General features: G+C 36.2%; 1 protein-coding gene across 1 annotated transcript in view; it reads right to left on the bottom strand.

Moving 5' to 3' along the window:
* The window catches only part of CYP20A1 (cytochrome P450 family 20 subfamily A member 1), a 74,223-nt gene that overhangs the window by 10,442 nt on the left and 41,319 nt on the right, over window positions 1-22,462 (bottom strand). Inside the window, exons 8-12 of the mRNA XM_024738334.1 lie at window positions 21,479-21,533; window positions 18,425-18,545; window positions 13,832-13,943; window positions 12,622-12,686; window positions 8-97 (exon numbers count right to left, since the gene is read on the bottom strand). Coding sequence (XP_024594102.1) covers window positions 8-97; window positions 12,622-12,686; window positions 13,832-13,943; window positions 18,425-18,545; window positions 21,479-21,533 — 443 coding nt within the window. The remainder of the gene's footprint in view (window positions 1-7; window positions 98-12,621; window positions 12,687-13,831; window positions 13,944-18,424; window positions 18,546-21,478; window positions 21,534-22,462) is intronic.

The raw sequence follows: 22,462 nt of genomic DNA, 5'->3' as shown, positions 1-22,462 counted from the left end.
ATCTCACCTCAGCTCTGGGCATTCCTGTGTGCCTGAGAATCCAAGCAAGGAGAAAGTCTTCATTACCGATTCATCATCAAACCGCTCTGGATCAAACCTAAAAAGAAGATTTGGGCCTGATCACAACAGAGTTCCACTGGCATAGTACATATTTACACTATAAGAACACGGGTATGTAATAAAGTTTTAAAACTACTGAAGATAGAAACTGCTCTCACATTATATTTAAATTTGACCTTTTATGTTCCCAAACTATTGAACATATATTACATCTTTTTTTGCTTATTCTATTTTATTTATTTATTTATTTATTTATTTTTTGGCTACACTGGGTCTTCGTTGCTGTGAGCAGGCCTTCTCTAGTTGCAGCGAGCGAGGGCTACTCTTCACTGTGGTGCGGAAACTTCTCATTGAGGTGGCTTCTCTTGTTGCGAAGCACGGGCTCGAGGCGCACGGGCTTCGGTAGTGGCAGCACGCAGGCTCAGTAGTTGTGGCTCGCGGGCTCCAGAGTGCAGGCTCAGTAGTTGTGCACAGGCTTAGTTGCTCTGCAGCATGTGGGATCTTCAGGACCAGGGATCGAACCCGTGTCCCCTGCATTGGCAGGCAGATTCTTAACCATTGCACCACCAGGGAAGCCCCTACTTCTAAAGAATAGATGCAAAATACATTTCTCCAGAATCATGGAGGAATGAAACTGTAACATGCAACTACATCATTTATGAGATTTAAGGATAAATTTATGAGATTTAAGGATAAATAATTTAAGGATAAGTTAAGGATAAATTTAAGGATAAATAAATTTAGTCTGGAGACACCAGACTAAAATTTCTATTAATCAATTAAATGAGACCCAGACTTATTAATAAGTGAGGGAAATGAAGAGGCTAAGAAGGATCTTTTATAGTACAGAAGTTACACTCTAACAATTACAATTACACTCTAATAAAGATGTTTAAAAAAAAAGTCAATGAGGAAATGGCTATATTAAACGAAAACAACCCACCCACCAAGGAGCATAAAAATTCCCCTCAAAAACAAGTGTTTTTAATAAAAAGATCTAAACTCTGAGAAAAAGAAAAAGAATCCTGCTTTCATTGTCCTTTTTAAAAAGTGTAAATTACCTTTCACTTTTGGAATATACTATATTTATATTACAGTCCATATAAAAAACTGTATCAAATTTAATCAGCCTTTCCTTTTGTAAACTATCTTGAAAATTGAGACCCTAAATGTTTACTTCAAGATACCTATGTTTCCAGATTAAAAGGGAATCAAACTTGATTTTTCCAACTACTTTTTTTAATCTTTATTTTATATTGGAGTACAGTTGATTTACAATGCTGTGTTCAATTCAAGTGTACAGCAAAGTGATTCAGTTATACATACACATATATCTATTTTTTTAGAATCCTTTCCCATATAGTTTATTACAGAATATTGATTAGAGTTTCCCGTGCTATACAGTAAGTTCTTGTTAATTATCTATTTTACATATAGTAGTCTGTATATGTTAATCCCAACCTGCTAGTTTATCCCTCCGCCCCGCACCTTTCCCCTTTAGTAACCCTAAGTTTGTTTTCTAAGTCTGTGAGTCTGTTTCTGTGTTGTAAAAAAGTTCATTTGTATCACTCTTTTAGATTCCACATATAAGTGATATCATATGATATTTATCTTTCTCTGTCTGACTTACTTTATTTAGTATGATAATCTCTAGGTCCTTTCATGTTGCTGCAAATGGCATTATTTCAGACTTTTTTATGGCTGAGTAATATTCCATTGTATATATGTACCACATCTTCTTTATCCACTCCTCTGTCGAGGGATACTTACCCTGCTTCCATGTCTTGGCTACTGTAAACAGTGCTACAATGAACACTGGGGTGTATGTATCTTTTCGAATTATGGTTTTCTCTGGATATATGCCCAGGAGTGGGATTGCTGGATCATATGGCAACCCTATTTTTAGGTTTTAAGGAATCCCCATACCGTTCTTCATAGTGGCTGTACTAATTTACATTCCCATCAACAGTGTGGGAGGGTTCCTTTCTCTCCACACCTTCTCCAGCATTTATTGTTTGGAGACTTTTTGATGATGGCCATTCTGACCGGTGTGAGGTAATACCTCATTGTAGTTTTGATTTGCATTTCTCTAATAATTAGCTATGTTGAGCATATTTTCAAGTGCTTTTTAGTTATCTTCACTAACAACGAAACATCAGAAAGAGAAATTAAGTAAACAATTCCATTTACCATTGCATCAAAAAGAATAAAATACCTTGGAATAAACCTATCTAAGGAGGCAAAAGACCTGTACTCCAAAGACTATAAGATGCTGATGAAAGAAATTGAAGATGACACAAACAGATGGATATATCACATTCTTGGATTGAAAGAATCAATATTGTCAAAATGATTATACTACACAAGGTAATCTACAGATTCAATGCAATCCCTATCAAATTACCAATGGCATTTTTTGCAGATACAGAACAAAAAAAATTTTAACTTGTATGGAAACACAAAAGACCCCAAATAGCCAAAGCGATCTTGAGAAAGAAAAATGGAGCTGGAGGAATCAGGTTCCCTGACCTCCAACTATAAAGCTACAGTAAGCAAAACAGTATGGTACTGGCACAAAGACAGACCTGGAGAGCAATGGGACAGGATAGAAAGCCCAGAAATAAACCTGAGCACCTATGGTCAATTAATCTATGACAAAGGAGGCAAGAGTATACAATGGAGAAGAGACAGTCTCTTCAACAAGTGGTGCTGGGAAAACTGGACAGCTACATTTAAAAGAATGAAATTAAAACCTTCTCTACCACCATACACAAAAATAAATTCAAAATGGATTACAGACCTAAATGTAAGACCAGATACCATAAAACTCTTAGAGGAAAACATAGGCAGAACACTCCTTGACATAAATCATAGCAATATCTTTTTGGCTCCACCTCCTAGAGTAATGAAAATAAAAACAAAAACTAACAAATGGGACTTAATTAAACTTAAAAGCTTTTGCAGAAAAAAGGAAACCATAAACAAAACGAAAAGACAACCCACAGAATGGAAGAAAATATTTCAAATGATGTGACCAACAAGGGATTAACCTCCAAAATATACAAACAGCTCATGCAGCTCAATATCAAAAAGAGAAACAACCCAATCAAAAAATGGGCAGAAGATTTAAATAGACATTTCTCCAAAGAAGACATACAGACGTCCAACTATTTTATGAAATACCTCACAATTTTAAGGATTAAAAATAAAATTAAAATGAAAAATAGATAATTTGTCCTCAAATGCTGAAGAATTTTTTAATCTAAAGTTTTTCAGCTTTATTGATTTATAACTGCAAAACTGTAATATATTTAAAGTGCACTACCATGTTGTTTTGGTTACTAAAGCTTGGTAACATAGCTTGAAATCAGGAAGTGTGACGCCTCCAGCTTTGTTCTTTTTTCTCAAGATTGCTTTGGCTATTCTGGGTCTTTAGTGGTTCTGTGAATTTAAGGATTGTTTATTCTATTTCTATAAAAATTGACATTGGGATTTAGACAGGGATTGTACTGAATCTGTAAATCGCTTTGTCTAGTAGGGACATTTTAACAATATTAATTCTTCCAATCCATGAACACAGATTATCTTTCTATTTATTTGGGTCTTCTTCTATTACTTTCGTCAAGATTTTAGTTTTCAGAGTACAGAACTTTCATCTATTTGAATTTAATCCTAAGTATTTTACTATTTTTGATGCTATTGTAAATGGGATTGTTGTCTTAACTTTTCTTTCTGATAATTTGTTGTCAGTGTATAGAAAAGCAACTGACCTTTTTATATTGGTTTTGAATCATGAAACTTTACTGAATTCATTTATTAATTCTAACAGTTTTTGGTGGAATCTTTAAGGTTATCTATGTATAATATCATGTCATCTCCAAGTAAAGGCAATTTTACTTCTACCTTTCTGATTTTATTTCCTTTTCTTTCCTAATTGCTCTGGCTAGGACTTCTAATATCATGTTGAATGAAAGTGGTGAGAGTGGGTATCCTTGTCTTGTTCCCGATCTTAGAGGAAGACCTTTCATCATTTCACCCTTGAGTATGCTGTTAGCTATAGGCATGTCATATATGGCCTTTATTATGTTGAAGCACATTCCTTCTATACCTAATTTGTTGAGTTTTTATCACGAAAAGATATTTAATTTTGGCAAAAGCTTTTTCTGTATCTACTGAGATGATCATACAGTTTTTATCCTTCATTTTGTTAACGTCATATATCACATTGATTGATCTGCACATGTTGAACCATCTATCCTAGATTTACCCCAGGAGTAAAGCCCACTTAATCATGGTGTATAATTCTTTTAATGTACTACTGAGTTTGGTTTGCAAATATTTTGTTAAGATTTTTTCCATATATGTTCATTATGGATATTGGCCCATAGTTTCTTGTAGTGTCCTTTTCTGGCTTCCGTCAAGGGTAATACTGGCCTCATAAAATGAATTTGGAAATCTTTCCTTCTTTTCTATTTTTGGGAGGAGTTTTAAGGACTGGCATTAATTCTTCTGGAAGTGTTTGGTAGAATTTACCAAGGAGGCTATCTGGTCTTGGACTTTTCTCTGTTGAGAGGTTTTTGATTACTGACTCAATCTCCTTACTAATAACTGGTCTGTTGAGATTTTCTACTTTTTCATGATTCAGTCTTCTTGGTAGGTTTTATGTTTCTAGGAATATACCCATTTCTTCTAGGTTATCTAATTTGTTGGCATGTGATTATTCATAGTAATTTCTTACGATCCTTAATATTTATGTTCTCAGTTGTAATGTCTCCTCTATCATTTACAATTTTATTTATTTGAGCCTTCCCTTGTTTTTTCTTATTAAGTCTAGCTAAATATTTGTAAATTTTGTTTACCTTTCCAAACAACAGCTCTTAGTTTCACTGATCTTTTCTATTGTCTTTCTAGTTTCTATTTCATTTGTTTCCACTCTGATCTTTATTTTCTTTTACTAATTTTGGACTTTGTTGTTGTGTTTTTTCTCTAATTCCTTGAAGTGTAAAGTTAGGCTGTTTATTAGATATCTTTCTTTTTTCTTAATGTAGGTGTTTATTGCTATAATCTCCCCTCTTAGAACTGCTTTTGCTACATCCCATAAGTCTTGTTATACCATGTTTGCTTTTTCATTTGTCTCAAGATATTTTGATTCCCATTGGTTATTTCTTCTTTGACCCATTGGTTATTCAGAAGCATATTCAGTAGACTGTTTAATCTCCATTTTTTTTAATCCAACAAATTACTCCCACCCAGGATTTTGAAACGTTTAATCAAAAAAGAATCTGGCATTTTAAAAGTTAGGTTTACAAGCTTGACACATTCTTAATATTAGTAATTTATCTATTTGTACACTGTCTAAGAAAATGAGGTCTATGAAGACATCAACAAGATATTTAAGAGTTCATTATAAGCTACAGTATCTTGCAAGTAAGTATGCAGTTTAACTGTAATAAACCACTATAAGCAAATTTAACTACATAAAAATATTAGTTAAATGCAATTCTATGGAAATACACATTATACTTACAGCTGTTTTTCAGTGAGATTCTTACTGCTTTCTTCCCCTTTGTGGTCAGAAAGATCTTTGATATGATTTCAAATTTCTTAAATTTATTAAGGTTTGTTTTGTGGCCTAACATATGATATATCCTGTAGAATGTTCCATGTGCACATGAGAAGAATGAGTATTCTGCTGCTGTTGGATAGGATGTCCTAAATATGTTTGTTAGTTCCATATGGTCTACATGTAGTTTAAGTCCATGGTTTCCTTATTGATTTTCTGTCTAGGTGATATATCCACTGTTGAAAATGGGTATTGAAGTCCTTTACTATTATTTTATTGCTATTTCTCCATTCAGATCTATTAATATTTACTTTATTTAGGTGCTCCAAGTTGGGTGCATAAATATGTACAAGTGTTATATCCTCTTGATGAACTGATCCCTTTTTCATTATATAATGATCTTCTTTGTTTCTTGTTACAGTTTATGACTTAACATCTATTTTGTCTGATGTTAAGTATAGCTAGTGCTGCTTTATTTTGGCTTCCATATGCACAGAATAACTTTTTCCATCCCTTCACTTTCAGTCTGTGTGTCTTTATAGCTGAAAAGACTCTTATAGGCAGCATATAGTTGCGTCTTGTTATTTTATCCATTTGGTTACCCTATGTATTTTGTATGTTTTGTTTTTTGCGGTATGCAGACCTCTCACTGTTGTGGCCTCTCCCGTTGCGGAGCACAGGCTCCGGACGCGCAGGCTCAGCGGCCATGGCTCACGGGCCCAGCCGCTCCGCGGCATGTGGGATCTTCCCAGCCTGGGGCACGAACCTGTGTCCCCTGCATCGGCAGGCAGACTCTCAACCACTGCGCCACCAGGGAAGCCCACTCTATGTATTTTGATTGGAAATTTTAGTCCATTTATGTTTAAAGAAACTATTAATAGGTATGGATGTACTAATGCCATTTGGTGAACTGTTTTCCAGCAGTTTTGTAGTTCCTTTGTTCCTTTCTTCCTTTGTGATTTCATGATTTTCTACAGTGGGATGCTTTGAGTCCTTTCTCTTTATACACTGTATATTTACTATAGGCTTTGCTTTGTGGTTACAAGGATGATTACATAAAATATATTATGGTTATAACTGTATTTTAATCTGATAACAACTTAATTTCAAATGCACTGAAAAGCTCTACATTTTCACATTTCCCCCAATATTTTATGTTTCTAATGTCACATTTTACATCTTTTTATACTGTGTATCATTAATAAATTATTGCAGTTTTAAACACTTTTGTATTTTAACCTTTATACTACAGTTATAAGTGATTTACCCATGACCATTACATATTTGAGTATTCACATTAACTATATATTTACCTTTACCAATGAATTTTATACTTTTATATGTTTTCATGTTACTAATTAGCATCCTTTCATTTGAGCTTGAATAACTCCCTTTAACATTTCAGGTTTTGTTTGTCTAGGAGACTCTTTACCTCTCCTTCAATTCTGAAGAACAATTTTGCCAGGTAGTGTATTCTTGATTGGCAATTTTTTTCTTTCAGCACTCTGAATATATCAGCCCAATCCCTTCTGGCCTGCAAGGTTTCTGTTGAAAAATCTGCTGAGTATCTTATGTGGGTTCCCTTGTACATAACATACTGCTTTTCTCTTGCTTCTTTTAAAATTCCCTCTTTGTCTTTAACTTCTGACAATTTAATTATGATGTGTGTCAGTGTGTGTCTCTAAGATTCATCTTTTTTGGTACTCTTCAGGCTTCCTGGATCTGGATGTCTGTTTCTTTTCCCAGATAGGGAAGTTTTCAGCCATTATTTCTTTGAATATACTTTCTTTGTCCCTTTCTCTCTCTCTTCTCCTTCTTGGACAACTATAATGTGTATATTGGACTACCTGATGATATCCCATAAGTCCCTTAAGCTATATTCACTCTTCATTTTTCTTTTTGCAACTCTGATAAATTCCACTGCCCTGCCTTTAAATCTGCTGATCCTGTCTTCCGCGTCATCTAATCTGCTGTTAAACCCCTGTAATGAATTTTTCAATTCAGTTACTATACTCTTAAGCTCTGTGATTTCTGTTTGGTACATTTTTACATTTTCTATCTCTTCACTGAAATTATCATTTTGTTCGTGCATTGCTCTCCTGACCTTCGTGAGCAATCTTTATGACCATTATATTGAATTCTTTTATTAGGTACATCACTTATCTCCATTTCATTAAGATCAGTTTCTGGAAATTTATCTTGCTCTTTTGTTTGGAACATAGTCCCCTGTTTCTACATTTTCCATGACTCTTTGTGTTGGTTTCTTTATATCAGATAAAACATTCTTCTACTTTATAATGCACTGTGAAAACTCAGAAAATGTCATTACCAGGCACCTTGGAACTGAGCACTTGTACAGGATGGAACATCTGTCGGCAGATCTCAGGAAACTGGAAGCAAAGATTTTTCTTAGGCTTAAGATTCGTAGTCCTGATATTGTTCCTCAGAAGGCATTTCATAAGCCTCACTGTCAGGATCCAAAGGGCATATCTTCCAGAATTCCTTCCTGGGGGGCTCCTTCTTCACTCAGGCTAATATGAAGGTGTCAGCAGGGCTGCACTTCTTTCTGGAGGTTCTAGAGTAGAAATCATTTCCTTGTGTGTTCCAGCTTCCTATGTTTGCCCACATTCCTTGGCATATGGCTTTTCACGGAAAGCCAGCAATGGCTGTTCCAGTCTTTCTCCAGTGTCATCACTTTATAGCAGACTATTTTATCTAGTAAAATAGACTGCTGTCACAGTCTTGTGTAGGAGATGAAGCTCATTAATTAGCCTAGCCTGACATCCTGGTTGCCTCTTAAACATCTGTGATTGTCCAACCTGCTGTTTTTGTTCACAGTTGCTCCCAGTAGTTGAGGGTATGTCATGACCTATCAGTGTCCAAAAGGAGAGGATCACAGACAGCATCTATACACAGGCTGATAAGAAGATGGACTGCCAGGCAACAGGTAAGGATGTATGCAGTCAAACTGCTTCCAAGGAGAAACTGGGAGATTTACATTTTTATCTGCTCCCTCTGTGCTGAGCCTGGGTGTATAGCCACAGGGGGTGTTCCTGCACCCACTTAAAAACTGTTTGTTTCTTTACTATAATCTTGTGGAACTCGTAAATGCAAGTCCCATAAGCTATCACAGCTGGGTGACTGGGGGCCTGTCCCTTGGGTGGCAGATATAAAAGCTGGACTGCTAGATGTGTGGACAAGCTCCTTCCTGGGAGATATTTGCAAGCTGGATTTATTGTTGGAGTAAAGTTGGGGGTGAAGGTGAGGAAAGTACCCATCAGCTCTTCTGGGGTCCGGAAGATCAGAGTCAACACCTAGATGGTAGTAATTAGAAGCCAGACCCTCAGCCAACAGCTTGTGAGGTATGTAGTCAAACTCCTTCCAGAGAAAGACTGGGAGATAGGCATTTTTGCCTGCTCCCTCTGCACTGAAAGGTGGGTGCTAACCACAAATACCTCCATGCCCATTAACATATGCTTCTTTGTTTGCTATAGTCCCGTAGGACTTATGAATGCAAGATGTACTAGCTATCAGAGCTATGAGATTTAGGGCATATCCCTCCCTCGCATGGCAGCCATAAAAGTTGGGACACTAGATGTCTGTGCAAGGGAGATGCTGGCGACCTGTTTTTATTGTTCGAGTGAACCAGAAGGAGAAGGTTGGAGGTGTGTCCACTGACTCCCCCAGGGTCCGGGGAGGATCACAGCCAGTATACCCAGACGCATGCCAATTAGAAGCTAGACCTTCAGGCAGCAGCTTGTAAAGTATGTAGTCAACCTCCTTCAGAGAAAGACTGGGAGACAGGCATTTTTTCCTGTTCCCTCTATGCTGAACCCTATGGGGATAGCCATGATGAATGCTTGTGCTCACGCTATGCTCCCATTAAGAACTGCTTCTTTGTTTGCTACAGTCCTGTGGGACTCATGAATGCAAGCCCAGATGGCTTTCGGAGGTAGATGTTTTAGGAGCCCACTCCTCAGGTGGGAGTCTTTAAAGCCAGGGCACTAAATATGAGGTCCAAAGCCTTCAATCCGCAGGGAGAAGCTGGGACTTGGGGGTTCCCTCCTGACTGTATGGCACTGGGCTGGGGGTGGGGTTTATGGCAAGAATGTGTCTCATTCTTTTCTACCTGTTTCAATGTGGGTATTTTCTCATTTGCCCAATGTGTAGGAGTCACTCAGCTAGCTCCTGGATTTTTCTCAGAGGGAATTGCTCCATGTGTAGCTGTACATTCAATGCATCTGTGTGAGGAAGGAAATTCAGAAGCCTGCTATGTCACTATCTTGGTCCCAGTCCATACTGAGGTTTTGAATATTTGTCTTCATTCTTTGTTTTGTTTTAATTTTATTTATTTATTTTTGGCTGCATTGGGTCTTCCTTGCTGCACGCGGGATTTCTCTACTTGCAGCGAGTGGCATCTACTCTCCGTTGCAGTGCGCAGGCTTCTCATTGCAGTGGCTTCTCTTGTTGCAGAGCATGGGCTCTAGGCACGCAGGCTTCAGTAGTTGCAGCACGTGGCTTCACTAGTCGTGGCTCGCGGGCTCTAGAGCACAGGCTCAGTAGTTGTGGCACACAGGCTTAGTTGCTCCATGGCATGTGGGATCTTCCTGGACCAGGGATTGAACCCATGTCCCCTGCATTAGCAGGCGGATTCTTAACCACTGTGCCACCGGGGAAGTCATGTCTTCATTTTCAGTTGAGAATTCTATTTCAGCCTGTTTTCTTAAAGTTGATAATATTTCATTATTTGGTATAGAGTAATATTTACATTATGATCCATTTAAGTCACAGAATTTGACCCAGGGTTTCTTCCTCTGAGATACTGCCAATACAATAATAATGTATTTCCATGCATTTATTTCTGTAAATAAATCATATCTAGACATTTTTCTATAGGGATAATAAGGTAATGTCAGCTACTTACTCAAAAAAAACTTATAAAAAAAACCACAATGAAATATCACCACATACCTATTAGAACAATTAAAATAAAAAATAGTGACAATAGTTAATGCTATTGAGGCTCCAGAGAAGCTGAATCTCTCAAAACACTGCTGCTAAGAATCTGAGAAAAATACCCTGGCAGTTTCTTGCAAAATTAAATATGCACTAACCACATAACCCAGCAATCGTACTCTTGGGCATTTATCCTAAAAAATGAAACCCTATGTTCACACAAAACTTGTACACAGATGTTTATAACAGCTTTATTCCTAAAAGCAAAATACTGCAAACAAACCAAATGTCCTTCAGTGGGGTAAAGTTGAACAAACCCTGCACATCCATAAGATAGAATACTACTCAGCCATAAAAAGATATGCAACATCCTCTGTTGACCTCAAGAGCATTAAATATAGTGAAAAAAGTCAACCTCTTCATCTTCCTCTGTGTGACACATATTTAAACTATAATTAATCAATTACCTCTATAGGGTCTATCTCATTCTACGAACATTTTTGCTACTGTGAATTAGTCTCTCAAGGATCCTCTCAAGGTGCTGACACAAATGAATCTATGGACTTTTCACAAGGGATGGGTGATGAGCTGCACAACCTAAGAAAGCTTTTCCTTGGTATACAACACTATCAATAATATTTCTTAAATTTGACTGCATTTGATTCATAAAAATGATTTCCACACTTCAGCATACATTCCTTTCAGTATTTTCAATCTGTAATCTAGATTCTCTGAGTGCTCTTAGGATAGGAATAGTGTCAAAAGTTCCAGCAAAGTTCTTATGCTTTTCACATTACACCTAAAGTTTATCAGAAACTTGGCATTTTTCCACATGAAATTTTTTTAAGGTTTTAAAATTTGAAATTTTAATTTTTTGTAATTATAAGCATACTTTTTTTAAACCAATGTATATCTTTAATTTTGCTACAAAATCCCCTTGGAATATAAAATTTACTTAATTTTTACAGAAGATTTTGAAGGACTGCTATTTCATTTATTAATAGATTCCCCTTTAATATCATTGTAATATTAAAAACTAAAATGATAGGAACACTTAAAATGTCCCATCCTTATATTCCAGAAGTAGGTTTTTCTACTATTTCAACCATGCCATCAACTCTGTCCCCTGCATTTCACACAGCTCTTAGTCCCAGTCAACTCAATGAATAACCTTCTTCAGGGCAGTAAATCTTAACCCATTTCTTTAAGGCAGATTTACCAGATGCCTACCTAAGAGGCAAACAATATCAACTTTATTCTTCACCTTTTCCCTCCCTTGCTGTTCTCACACATAATAATATACACACAACACCTATTTTCTGCATTCGACTAAAGAGCTTAATAATTGAGGCCAAAAGAAGGAAAATAAACTGCACAACCAATACCCACTTACCAGGGCTTCCCTGGTGGTGCAGTGGTTGAGAATCCGCCTGCCATTGCAGGGGACATGGGTTCGAGACCTGGTACGGGAAGATCCCACATGCTGCGGAGCAACTAAGCCTGTGCACCACAACTACTGAGCCTGCGCTCTAGAACCCACAAGGCACAACTACTGAGCTCGCGTGTCACAACTACTGAAGCCCACATGCCTAGAGCCCATGCTCTACAACAAGAGAAACCACTGTAATGAGAAGCCCGCGCACCAGAACAAAGAGTAGACCCACTCGCCACAACTAGAGAAAGTGCGCGTGCAGCAACAAAGACCCAACATAGCCAAAAATAAAATTAAGTAATTAATTTAAAAATACCCACTTATCAGTAAAATAACTCCAAAATACCACTGAAATTAAAGAATAATTGTAGAGATTAAGTAATTAAATAGATCTTAGGATAGAAGTGGTAATAGGAGAGACAAAGGGTAGCAGACAGTAGATTCATGAAAGAAAAAGCAGTGAGCAGAAGATACACAGGGAAGGCAGTGGCTTTCTTTTGTTATATGCCTGTTACATATTGAATTTTCTCCTCAAAACTTAAAAAGGAACACAAAACATGCAAACACATAAAAATCAATAATTGCAAAGACAATGACAGAAATTTCATACTTGTATGGTGATGGCCAAGTACTGGGATCCTGAAGCACCACTCCAAGGGCATAAAGGACAAGGGTCTGCAAAAAAAAATTACTCTAGTTATTCAAGGTCTAACAGAGACAAAATGATGCCCAGAAAGCCAACTTATCTAAATGCTCTTTTAATATAGATAGTGAATACAAAATAAAAAATAAAATAATAGAAGAAAACACAGGCCATTATTTTGGTGATCTCACAGTGGGAAGGATGAGCATGTCACAAAATATCGAAGCCATAAAGGAATAACAAACTTCACTACATGAAAATTTAAAACCCGTATCCAGTAAAAATAAAACAAAAAACACACCATAAAACAAGTAGAAGATAAATAACAGAGAGGAAAAAAAATTTGCCATATAAGTGACAGAATTAATATGTATAATATACAAAAAGACATATAAACTCACTAGAAAGAAGTTAAAGGAAATACAAACTGTTAGTATATATATGAAAAGCTGTTCAATCTCTCCAACGATCAGGGGAAAGCAAATTAAGAGAATTTTTCATATAAGGTTCATAAATCCAGATGTGGTAAGAATATGGAAAGGAAAAACATTCTCATACACTGTTGCTCAAAGTATAAACTGCCTTGTAGAGGGCAATTTAAATTTTACACACATGTGCTGTTTGGCCCCCAAACTCCTTTTCTAAGGCTCTCCCAATACCAGTACAAGTATACAATTTGTAATAATGAAAAAAATTAACGTCAATCTAAATTTCCATCAATGGGGACTGCTTAAATAAATTATGGTACATAATGCAATACTATGCATCCATTAAAAATAATGAGTTGGATCCATAGTAAGTGCCAGTTGTATCGATTGCTATGGTACACTCAATAAAAGAAAATTAAAGAATACTTAGAGTACTCTTTCACATATGAATTTGGTTTTTAAAATACATACGTATACATGTATATACACACACAGAGTAATACATATAAAAAGAAAAAGACCTACAAAATAAACACTAAACTACTCACAGTAGTACGTGTGGAGAAATGAGCCTTTCTTTTATATTGTTTGAACTTTAAAACAAGCACATATTATTTTGTCATTTAAAACACTTGTCTTTAACAATAGGCAACATTTATTGGACACTTTAAACAATAAAATTTAAAAACACACACTAACAGAGTTGAAAAGAATAACTGAATGGGTTAAGTATACCAAATGTTTCCTACCTCCCTAGGAATGATAAATTTGTCAATCTTTCCTTCAATATCTTGAAGCCGGGCAGAAACTGGGGTCAGTCTGGCAGTCCGAACAGTTTCACAAAGTACTTGCCGACAATACCTGTTTAAAAAAATTTTTTTTTGAAGATCTTTATTTTGGGAGAGGCAGTTTGAAATGTATATACATTTTAAAGTGTCATTCAACAATTTTCATAACCTTCCTAATTTGAAATAGTCATATCATAATTCTTATTTGCTTAAAATACATTATATATTAGAGGTATATAAAGTCCAGGTGAGTAAGGATTTAAACAAATAAAAACAACTTTAAAAGTACCAGAAGAAAACTTGAAACAATATTTTTTAAATTTTTGAGTAGAAACGTCTTTTCTTTTTTTTTTTTTCTTTGCAGTACTCAGGCCCCTCACTGTTGTGGCCTCTCCTGTTGCCGAGCACAGGCTCTGGACGCGCAGGCTCAGCGGCCATGGCTCACGGGCCTAGCCGCTCCGTGGCATGTGGGATCCTCCCGGACCGGGGCACAAGCCCGTGTCCCCTGCATCGGCAGGCGGACTCTCAACCACTGCGCCACCAGGGAAGCCCCCAACGTCTTTTATTTTTAATAAAGGATTTAATAAAAATTTTAATAAAAGACTTTTCTACTTAAAAATTATAAAAATACTGAAACAATGAAGGATACCATAAAGAAAAACACAAATATTGAATGATATGACTATGGAAGTTCTTTTTTCATACTTGCAATCATCATAAGTAAAATTAAAAGCTAAGTAGGAAAAATATTTACAATAAATATATCCTTAATGCATCAAAGCTCTTTAAAAATTCATAATTAAAATGATCAAATACCCCAATAGAAATATGGACAGAAAATATAAAAAAGCAAACCATAAAAACAAAGAAAAAATGCAAATGGCCTGGAAACCTAAGAAATGATACTCAACCTCATTAACAATGGAAAGATTGCCAATCAAAGCGAATTTTTTTACCTGCCAGATTAGCAAAGATGAACAAGAGTACTGTCACAAACACTAACAAAAAATACGGAAAAGGATATTCATATTCAGTTGGTGGAAGTATAAATTGGTACAACCTTTCTGAAGGATAACTTGGCAATATATATGAAAATATGAAGTGTGCCTCCCAATGAGAATAAAAGCTAAAATGTACTGAAATCTTGCTATGAGCCAGTTCCGTTAAATACTTTCTATGCAGTATCTCATTTAATCCTTATAAGAAACTCATGGATGCTATTAGTTTTTAATTTTACAGATTTTAAAAATGAGGCAATTGTTTAAAAGTGCACTGCAGGTAAGTGGTATTGGTAGGATTCAAACCCAAGTCTGTTACTCCATAGCCCCTAATCGTAAACACTACACTATTGCATATACTCTTAAATAATAATCTCATACAATGCAATACTATGCATCCATTAAAAATAACGAGTTGGATCCACAGCAAATGCCAGTTGAACCTTATTAATAGAAACAATCAGAAATATCAGCAAAGATGTAAGCATAGGAATGCTGATTTTTGTAATTTCTAAAAGCAACAAAAACAAGAGGAAACATCCTTTCCTCTTTGAACAAATATTTTTTGGGTACCTACTACATTAGAAGCACTGCATTAGATATTGAGCTACAACAGTGAACAAGACAGATACCCTCAAAGAATTTCAAAGTCTACTTGGCAGGGGAAGGGACATCAAGAATGAACAATTAAGAAGCCACAGTATATTAAAAACGTAAACACAAAGAAAAAAAGGCAGAGTATAAAATAAATGTAGTTTATCATATGTAAATTATACTCCAACAAAGTTGATTAAAAAGATGGATGGCAAAGAAGTCAATGTCAGATCTCAGTTTAGTTTAACATGGCTGTTCTGCACAACCAGTTGAGTGTATTCCTAGAAACATGGCTTCTTATTTAGGGTGTTACAGTCAGGAAGGTTTTGAAATTACTAGTGGAGCTGCTCCATTCCAGAAATTTCTCTGATTGTCCTGTTCTGGTTTCAGTGAATACAACAGCTCACAAATTATCTGATGATATTAATTGGAATTTTATAATAGTTCTCTCCAGCCTCTCTTTAACCTCTACTTCCTCTGTGGCCATAAAGTAAAAGAAGTAAAAAAAAAAAAAAAAGGGCACAGTAACTGTTATGATAAAGGAAGTTCAGGGTGTTAGGGGACACATGGCAAGAGCACCTAACTAGAGAAAGGACTTGGCAGAGAAATAAACACTTAGGCTGAGACCTGCAGAAAAAACTGGAGTTAGCTAGAGGAGGGAGGAAGAGAGAATCTCGACAAAAGCCAGAAGATAAAAAAAGAGTGCTTTACATTTGAAGAAACAAAAGAATTTAGTACAGCTGAATCCAAGGGTATGAAGAGACACAAGTAATGAGATAAGGTGGGAGAGGAATGCAAGGCCTAGCTCCTGAAATGCCTTATAAGCTAAGCTGGTGAGTTTAAATTTTATCTTAAGGGCAACCAGAAGTCACTGAAGGATGTTAAGTTGGGGAGTCTGATCAGGTATGACTCCCCAGATATAGAAAGATGACTAGCACAGTGATTCTCAACTTTGGCTACACATTAGAATCACCTGAGAAGCTTCTGAAAATTTCTGATGCCAAGAGATTGTTGGTTTGGGATTGGTCACAGGTTATGTGTATTTTTAAAGTAGTTGAAGCGATTACAGTGTATAGTCACAGGCTCCAACAGCAATCTGGAGAATGCATAGGAGGGAAGCAAATCCAAGGCTGTTGAAATATCCCAGACAAGTTGATGGTGCTCTAGGCAGTGGGGGCAATGGAAAGAACTAAAACTAAACTTCCAACTAAATGTTATTTGGAAAGCAAAATCAACAGAACTTAGTCACTGATTGGATGTGGAGTTACTACGTATAGGAACGCTGTCCACAGCACATTTACGGAAAAAAAGGAATTTACAGAAGAGTTACATGTTTTGTATTTTTAAATGGTTTTAATTTTTTTGTGTTAAATACATATGTATATATGCACAGAAAAAGTCTGGAAAAACAATACAGATAGTTAACAATTATTATCTCTTTTACAAAAGACATTCACCTTCCACTTCATACACTTCTGTATTATAAAAACTTCAAAAAACAAGTATGTGGGAGGGAGGGAGATATAAGAGGGAAGAGATATGGGGATATATGTATAGCTGATTCACTCTGTTATAAAGCAGAAACTAACACACCATTGTAAAGCAATTATACTCCAATAAATGTTAAAAAATTTTTAAAATAAAAAATAAATTAAAAAAACAAGTATGTATTACTTTTAAAATTGTAATAAAGCTTCCTACATTTTAAAGAATTGGTAACAAAAGTCTCCCTGTGAAACCCATAGCTTCGAGTTCTTTCCAATGGCTGTATCCCTATCTTCTTTTCTATAGTTGAAAGATGATCCAAGGTAAGGGTGCTTGCTACCCAGTCTCAGACTTCCAACCCCCTAAGAAGTCACAGCTGTTATTTTTAAAAATCTTTTTAATTAAGGTATCACTTACATATAAAAAAAAGTATCTAGGGGCTTCCCTGGTGGCGCAGTGGTTGAGAGTCCGCTTGCCGATGCAGGGGACACGGGTTCGTGTCCCGGTCCGGGAAGATCCCACACGCTGCGGAGCAGCTAGGCCCGTGAGCCATGGCCGCTGAGCCTGCGCGGCCGGAGCCTGTGCTCCACAACGGGAGAGGCCACAACAGTGAGAGGTCCGCGTACCGCAAAAAAAAAAAAGTATCTATTTTACCTGTACAGTTTGATGAATTTTAGTAACTGTATATAATTGTGTGAACACAACCACAAGAAAGATACAGAGCATTTCCCTCACCCTAAAAAACTTTCCTCATGATCCTTTGTAATTGATCTCCTCCCCATTTCTGGCCCCAGACAACCATTGATCAGTGGTTTGTGATACTTTCTATCACAATAGTTTTGCTTTTTCTAGAATTTCACCTAAATGAAACGTATTGTAGGCAGTTTTTGTGTTTGATTTTTTTTTTTTACTTAGCATAAAGAGATTTATCCGTGTTGTTGTGTATATTGATATTGTGTTACTTTTTGTTACTTGGTAACATTTCCTTGTATAGATATAACACAATTTATCTATTTAACAGTTGACGAACATTTGGACTACTTCCAGTTTTTGCTATCATAAATAGTATTACTATAAATGTTTGCATACAGGTCTCTGTGTGACATATGTTTTCATTTCTCTCGGGTAAATGCCTAGGAGAACTGCTGAGTCATATGGTATGTTTAACTTCATAAGATCCTGCCACATTGTTTTCTAACAGAACTGTACCATTCTGCATTTGTACCAACAAGGTGTGGATGTTCCACTTATTAGATATCACTGATACTATTTTATACAGGCTCATGTAAAGGTTTCCCAAAAGTACCTTAAGATTTTAAAAAGCAAGTTAAGTTATCCATTAAAATCTGTATGTAAATACTTTAAGTCCTGTAAAAATATATAGCTTTCCTAGATATTAGCATTAGCTTTATATTAGATAAAACCAACTCAAATTTACCCTTTAATGATCTCCTCTTTCCTCTTACTGCGTTCTTACCTGAGCTCCTCAATGTTCTCTGGAGTTACAGGTCCCTTCCCAAAAACTTGGTCTATCTCTTCATATAGTTTTCTCTGAACTTCTTCATAGGTGGTTAAAAAACAAACTGCCCAGGTACACACTAAGCGAAAATTTATATTAATAGCAATGAAAGCAGCTAATTCATAGTTTGGGTGCAGAATAAGAAACAAGTTTATTACTTTTTGGTATTTTCCTTTTTTTCTGATACAAAAGATACATAAATGCTACCAAAAGATAAAACAAGACTGTTCACAAGATTTGTACTTCATTGAACAGAACATGACTATTTACAGAATATTCCCAAAAAGAGATAGTGAAATCTAGATTTCTTTCTTAAAACTGGCAAGTAATCAAAGGCACTTAATACATTTTACCTTAGATAAAATAGTAATGATAATAAATAAACTTCACATCTGGGGAAGTGTTAAATGTTGGTAACTGTGATGAACTGTTTGGTTCAATCGACCTTGTAAAATCAAAAAATTGATTTATCTGGGCTTCCCTGGTGGCACAGTGGCTGGGAGTCCGCCTGCAGACACAGGGGACACGGGTTAGTGCCCCGGTCCGGGAAGATCCCACATGCCGCGGAGTGGCTGGGCCCGTGAGCCATGGCCGCTGAGCCTGCGCGTCCGGAGCCTGTGCTCCGCAACGGGAGAGGCCACAACAGTGAGAGGCCCGCATACCGCAAAAAAAAAAAAAAAAAAAAAAAAATTGATTTATCAATTTCCTCAGGAGCTTTAAATGATTCATACAAATCAAAGTAGCAGGAGATTTACCTACAAATCATTACTCTACATTTTTACTTGTAAAGGTAGATACACTGGTTCAAGAACTGAGACTGATTATTGCTTAGGACAGTGGTTCTCCAAACTCTTCTGGGAGGTTGCTGATGGCACAACCCCACCATCCACAGATCCTGACTCAGTAGGTTTAGGGTGTGGTCCAGGGTTCTATATTTCTAACAAATACCACAGTTACTTTGATGAACATCAACACTGGAAGATCACTAGCTTATGGCTTACTTTTGCTTAAAATGGCTATGGATTATAATCACTGGGAAAATCAAAAGGTAAGAAAATTAATTACATGATGAACATAAAACAGAGGAAACAGTAGTTATATTCCCTTTAGGAATCCACTGGATTACAACTGTTCAAATGGAACCATCCAGACACATAATATCTCTTTCCCTAGACTATGCTTGATATGACTCTATGTACAGCTCTACTTTTTCTATGTCAAGTACTTCTTAAAATGCATTTAATAATTTCTACTTCTGCTTATTAATTATCTCTTTCCTGAGCTAAAGGGCTGGTTTAAATTTATCTCAAAGTTAATTTTTTTAAATGTTCACCTAAGTCACTTATCATCCAATTCCAATGCCTGGAAAATACATAATTCACTTTCTGCACTAAATATTATCAATAAAATCAACAGCTACCTCATGCTCAATTATTTTGATAATTTACTCACACCCAGAGTTCATAAAACACATAGGAGTAGCGGACCTTAACTTTTTCCTACATATGTTTCTTTATTATGGCTTTTGAGTGAACTGCAGAATTTCTATTTCACAAGTGATATGAAAACTTACGTGGACAGTGTACAGTATGTACATGTATGCAATTTTACAACAATATGTAGTAATATATAATATTGAAAGATTTAGCACAAGTATTTGAGTACAGTAGGCACTCATATACACTGATTGACTAGATTATCACTTAAAATTAATTTAACTGTATACACTTAATAACCTCAAACATTGGTTCTTTTGTACAACTCTATTAAAGAGTATGACAGAGGGGAGAGCTTTAAAATGGGATTTTAAGCCACTTGATGTTCTTTAATTATACTATTGAATCAAGACACCATTTTATAGTTGAAAGATACCTTGGAGGTCACCCTTATTTTAGAAAAGGAAAGATGCAGAGTTCAGTATCTTGCTCTAGGCTAAGACTTGCTAAGTCGCAGAGGAGAGACTTTAATTAAGGTTTCCTGCCGATCTTGACTCTCAAAATTTCAGAGGTGCCTTAAAAAATAACCAACCCACATGCAAAGAAGTAGCAATACTCTGAAAATTCCCCCTAAAAACTGCAAAAAAGATTAAAATATTAAATCAACCTTGGAAATGGTCACTTTTTATGGTATCCAGAGTATAAATGATTCAGATTTTTTGAAGGTCTTCAGCAAAGATATATTTTAATGTAATAAAATTTTAAACAAATATTTAAAAGGTTTGATACATTATTTTTGACACATGCTTACCTAAATTCCATTTAATCTATAATATCTGGACATGTCTAGATATCAAAAATTTTACAAAGAAGAAATATAGGAAGTTTACATTTATACTCATCCTTTTTAAAATTTTCTTAAACAGAAAGAGTTGTGAGTGAAATCCTTCAAGTTAACATAAATTCTTTAGATTTTAAACTGATGTTTTAATACCTCCTTTAGCATTTTATGTCAGTATATTTTTATGGATATACAAATTTTTACAAATACTGTATAAACAAATGGTAGTCTGATAAACTAAAAACCAGTAAGGAAACTAGAAATATATCACCCATTTTAGAATTTTAAATAATAATCACCTTCAATTCCACCAAGAGAAGAGTTCTTTTTAAATCATGATTTCTGTGGCCTATCTCCTCTGCTGGTAGGTCTTAATAATAGCAGACTAGATTGAAGACAAAGTGAAAAGCCACAGCAGGAAATTGAAAAGCTCACAGCTCTGGCTGGAAAGGTGTCAACAGCAGTTCATTTTAAAGGCACTAACTAGAATTCACAATCCATAAACTGTGTCAAGAAACTTATGGCAATGTTCAGAGGTGGCACAGAGCATCTGGGGTTTAAAAAAAAAAAAAAAAAAGGTGCCTGTGTGAATCAAGCCTTTCAAACAAGAATAAAAAAAGAAGAACGAAGGGAAATTATAAAGAGGTCTTGCAAACAGTGTTTCCTTTATTTTAGAATAGCTTTATCCTTGTATATTTTATAACCTATCTCAAACAGAAATCATTTTATACTTACATTTTGCAGTTATTATGCAACTGGCCAGAGAAAATATCATACTGTCTTCTAGGATCTAGGAAACAAAACTAAGTTTAGAAAGTGTGAAATGTAAGGTGGCCTATATTAGGCCCTAGTAAAATCACCTAGAATACAAAATGGGAGTTAAGGAAAAGGAAAACATGTTATTTCTTTATGAGGTTTTCACTTAAAGAAAATCTATATAATGAAAAAACCAACCGAAACACTGCACTGCATTTTTGACACAGTGAACACTTACCCAGTAATATTACTGGCTCATGATACATCATACAAACTGGTTCAGTGCTATCGTTCTAGCTTGGCCTAGAGCAGAACGAAGACTCAGGAACAGTGAAGAGCCTGCCACTGTCCTGGATCCTGATATAATTTCTGCACCCACACACACCCAGAAAACCGCTTTTGTCTATGAGCACTTGCATGCATAGAGTAGGGCAGAAGATTCCTACATTGAACAGGTAGGTGTGGCAGTAACAGCTCCACTCCTGTCCTTTGCCTGACAACACCACAAACACACAATACCCCAGTGGTGTGCTGGGGTGACAGACACACTGGGAACAAGCCAAGCTGCCACACCTGGTAATGTAGGCAGAGCAGCTTAGTCAGTACAGGCTTATCCAAGTCCTCCTCTTTTACAGTCAGAGAACTTTGGTTCGATATTTGCTTACTCAAATATTAAATACTATATAGTTGCTTCAAAGAACTAAATAACAGGAGACTAAATACTAAATACTATTTCTGGATGATGTACAATAAAAAAGAAAAAAGGGGCTTCCCTGGTGGCACAGTGGTTGGGAGTCTGCCCGCCGATGCAGGGGACATGGGTTCGTGCCCCGGTCCAGGAAGATCCCACATGCTGCAGAGCGGCCAGGCCTGTGAGCCATGGCTGCTGAGCCTGTGCTCCGCAACAGGAAAGGCCACAACAGTGAGAGGCCCGCGTACCGCAAAAAAAAAAAAAAAAAAAAA

Source organism: Neophocaena asiaeorientalis, unplaced genomic scaffold, assembly GCF_003031525.2.
Source record: "Neophocaena asiaeorientalis asiaeorientalis breed wild unplaced genomic scaffold, Neophocaena_asiaeorientalis_V1.1 scaffold258, whole genome shotgun sequence".
Taxonomy (NCBI): Eukaryota; Metazoa; Chordata; class Mammalia; order Artiodactyla; family Phocoenidae; genus Neophocaena; species Neophocaena asiaeorientalis.
Note: the sequence above shows the minus strand (reverse complement) of the source record. Positions and strands in the feature narration are given on the sequence as shown.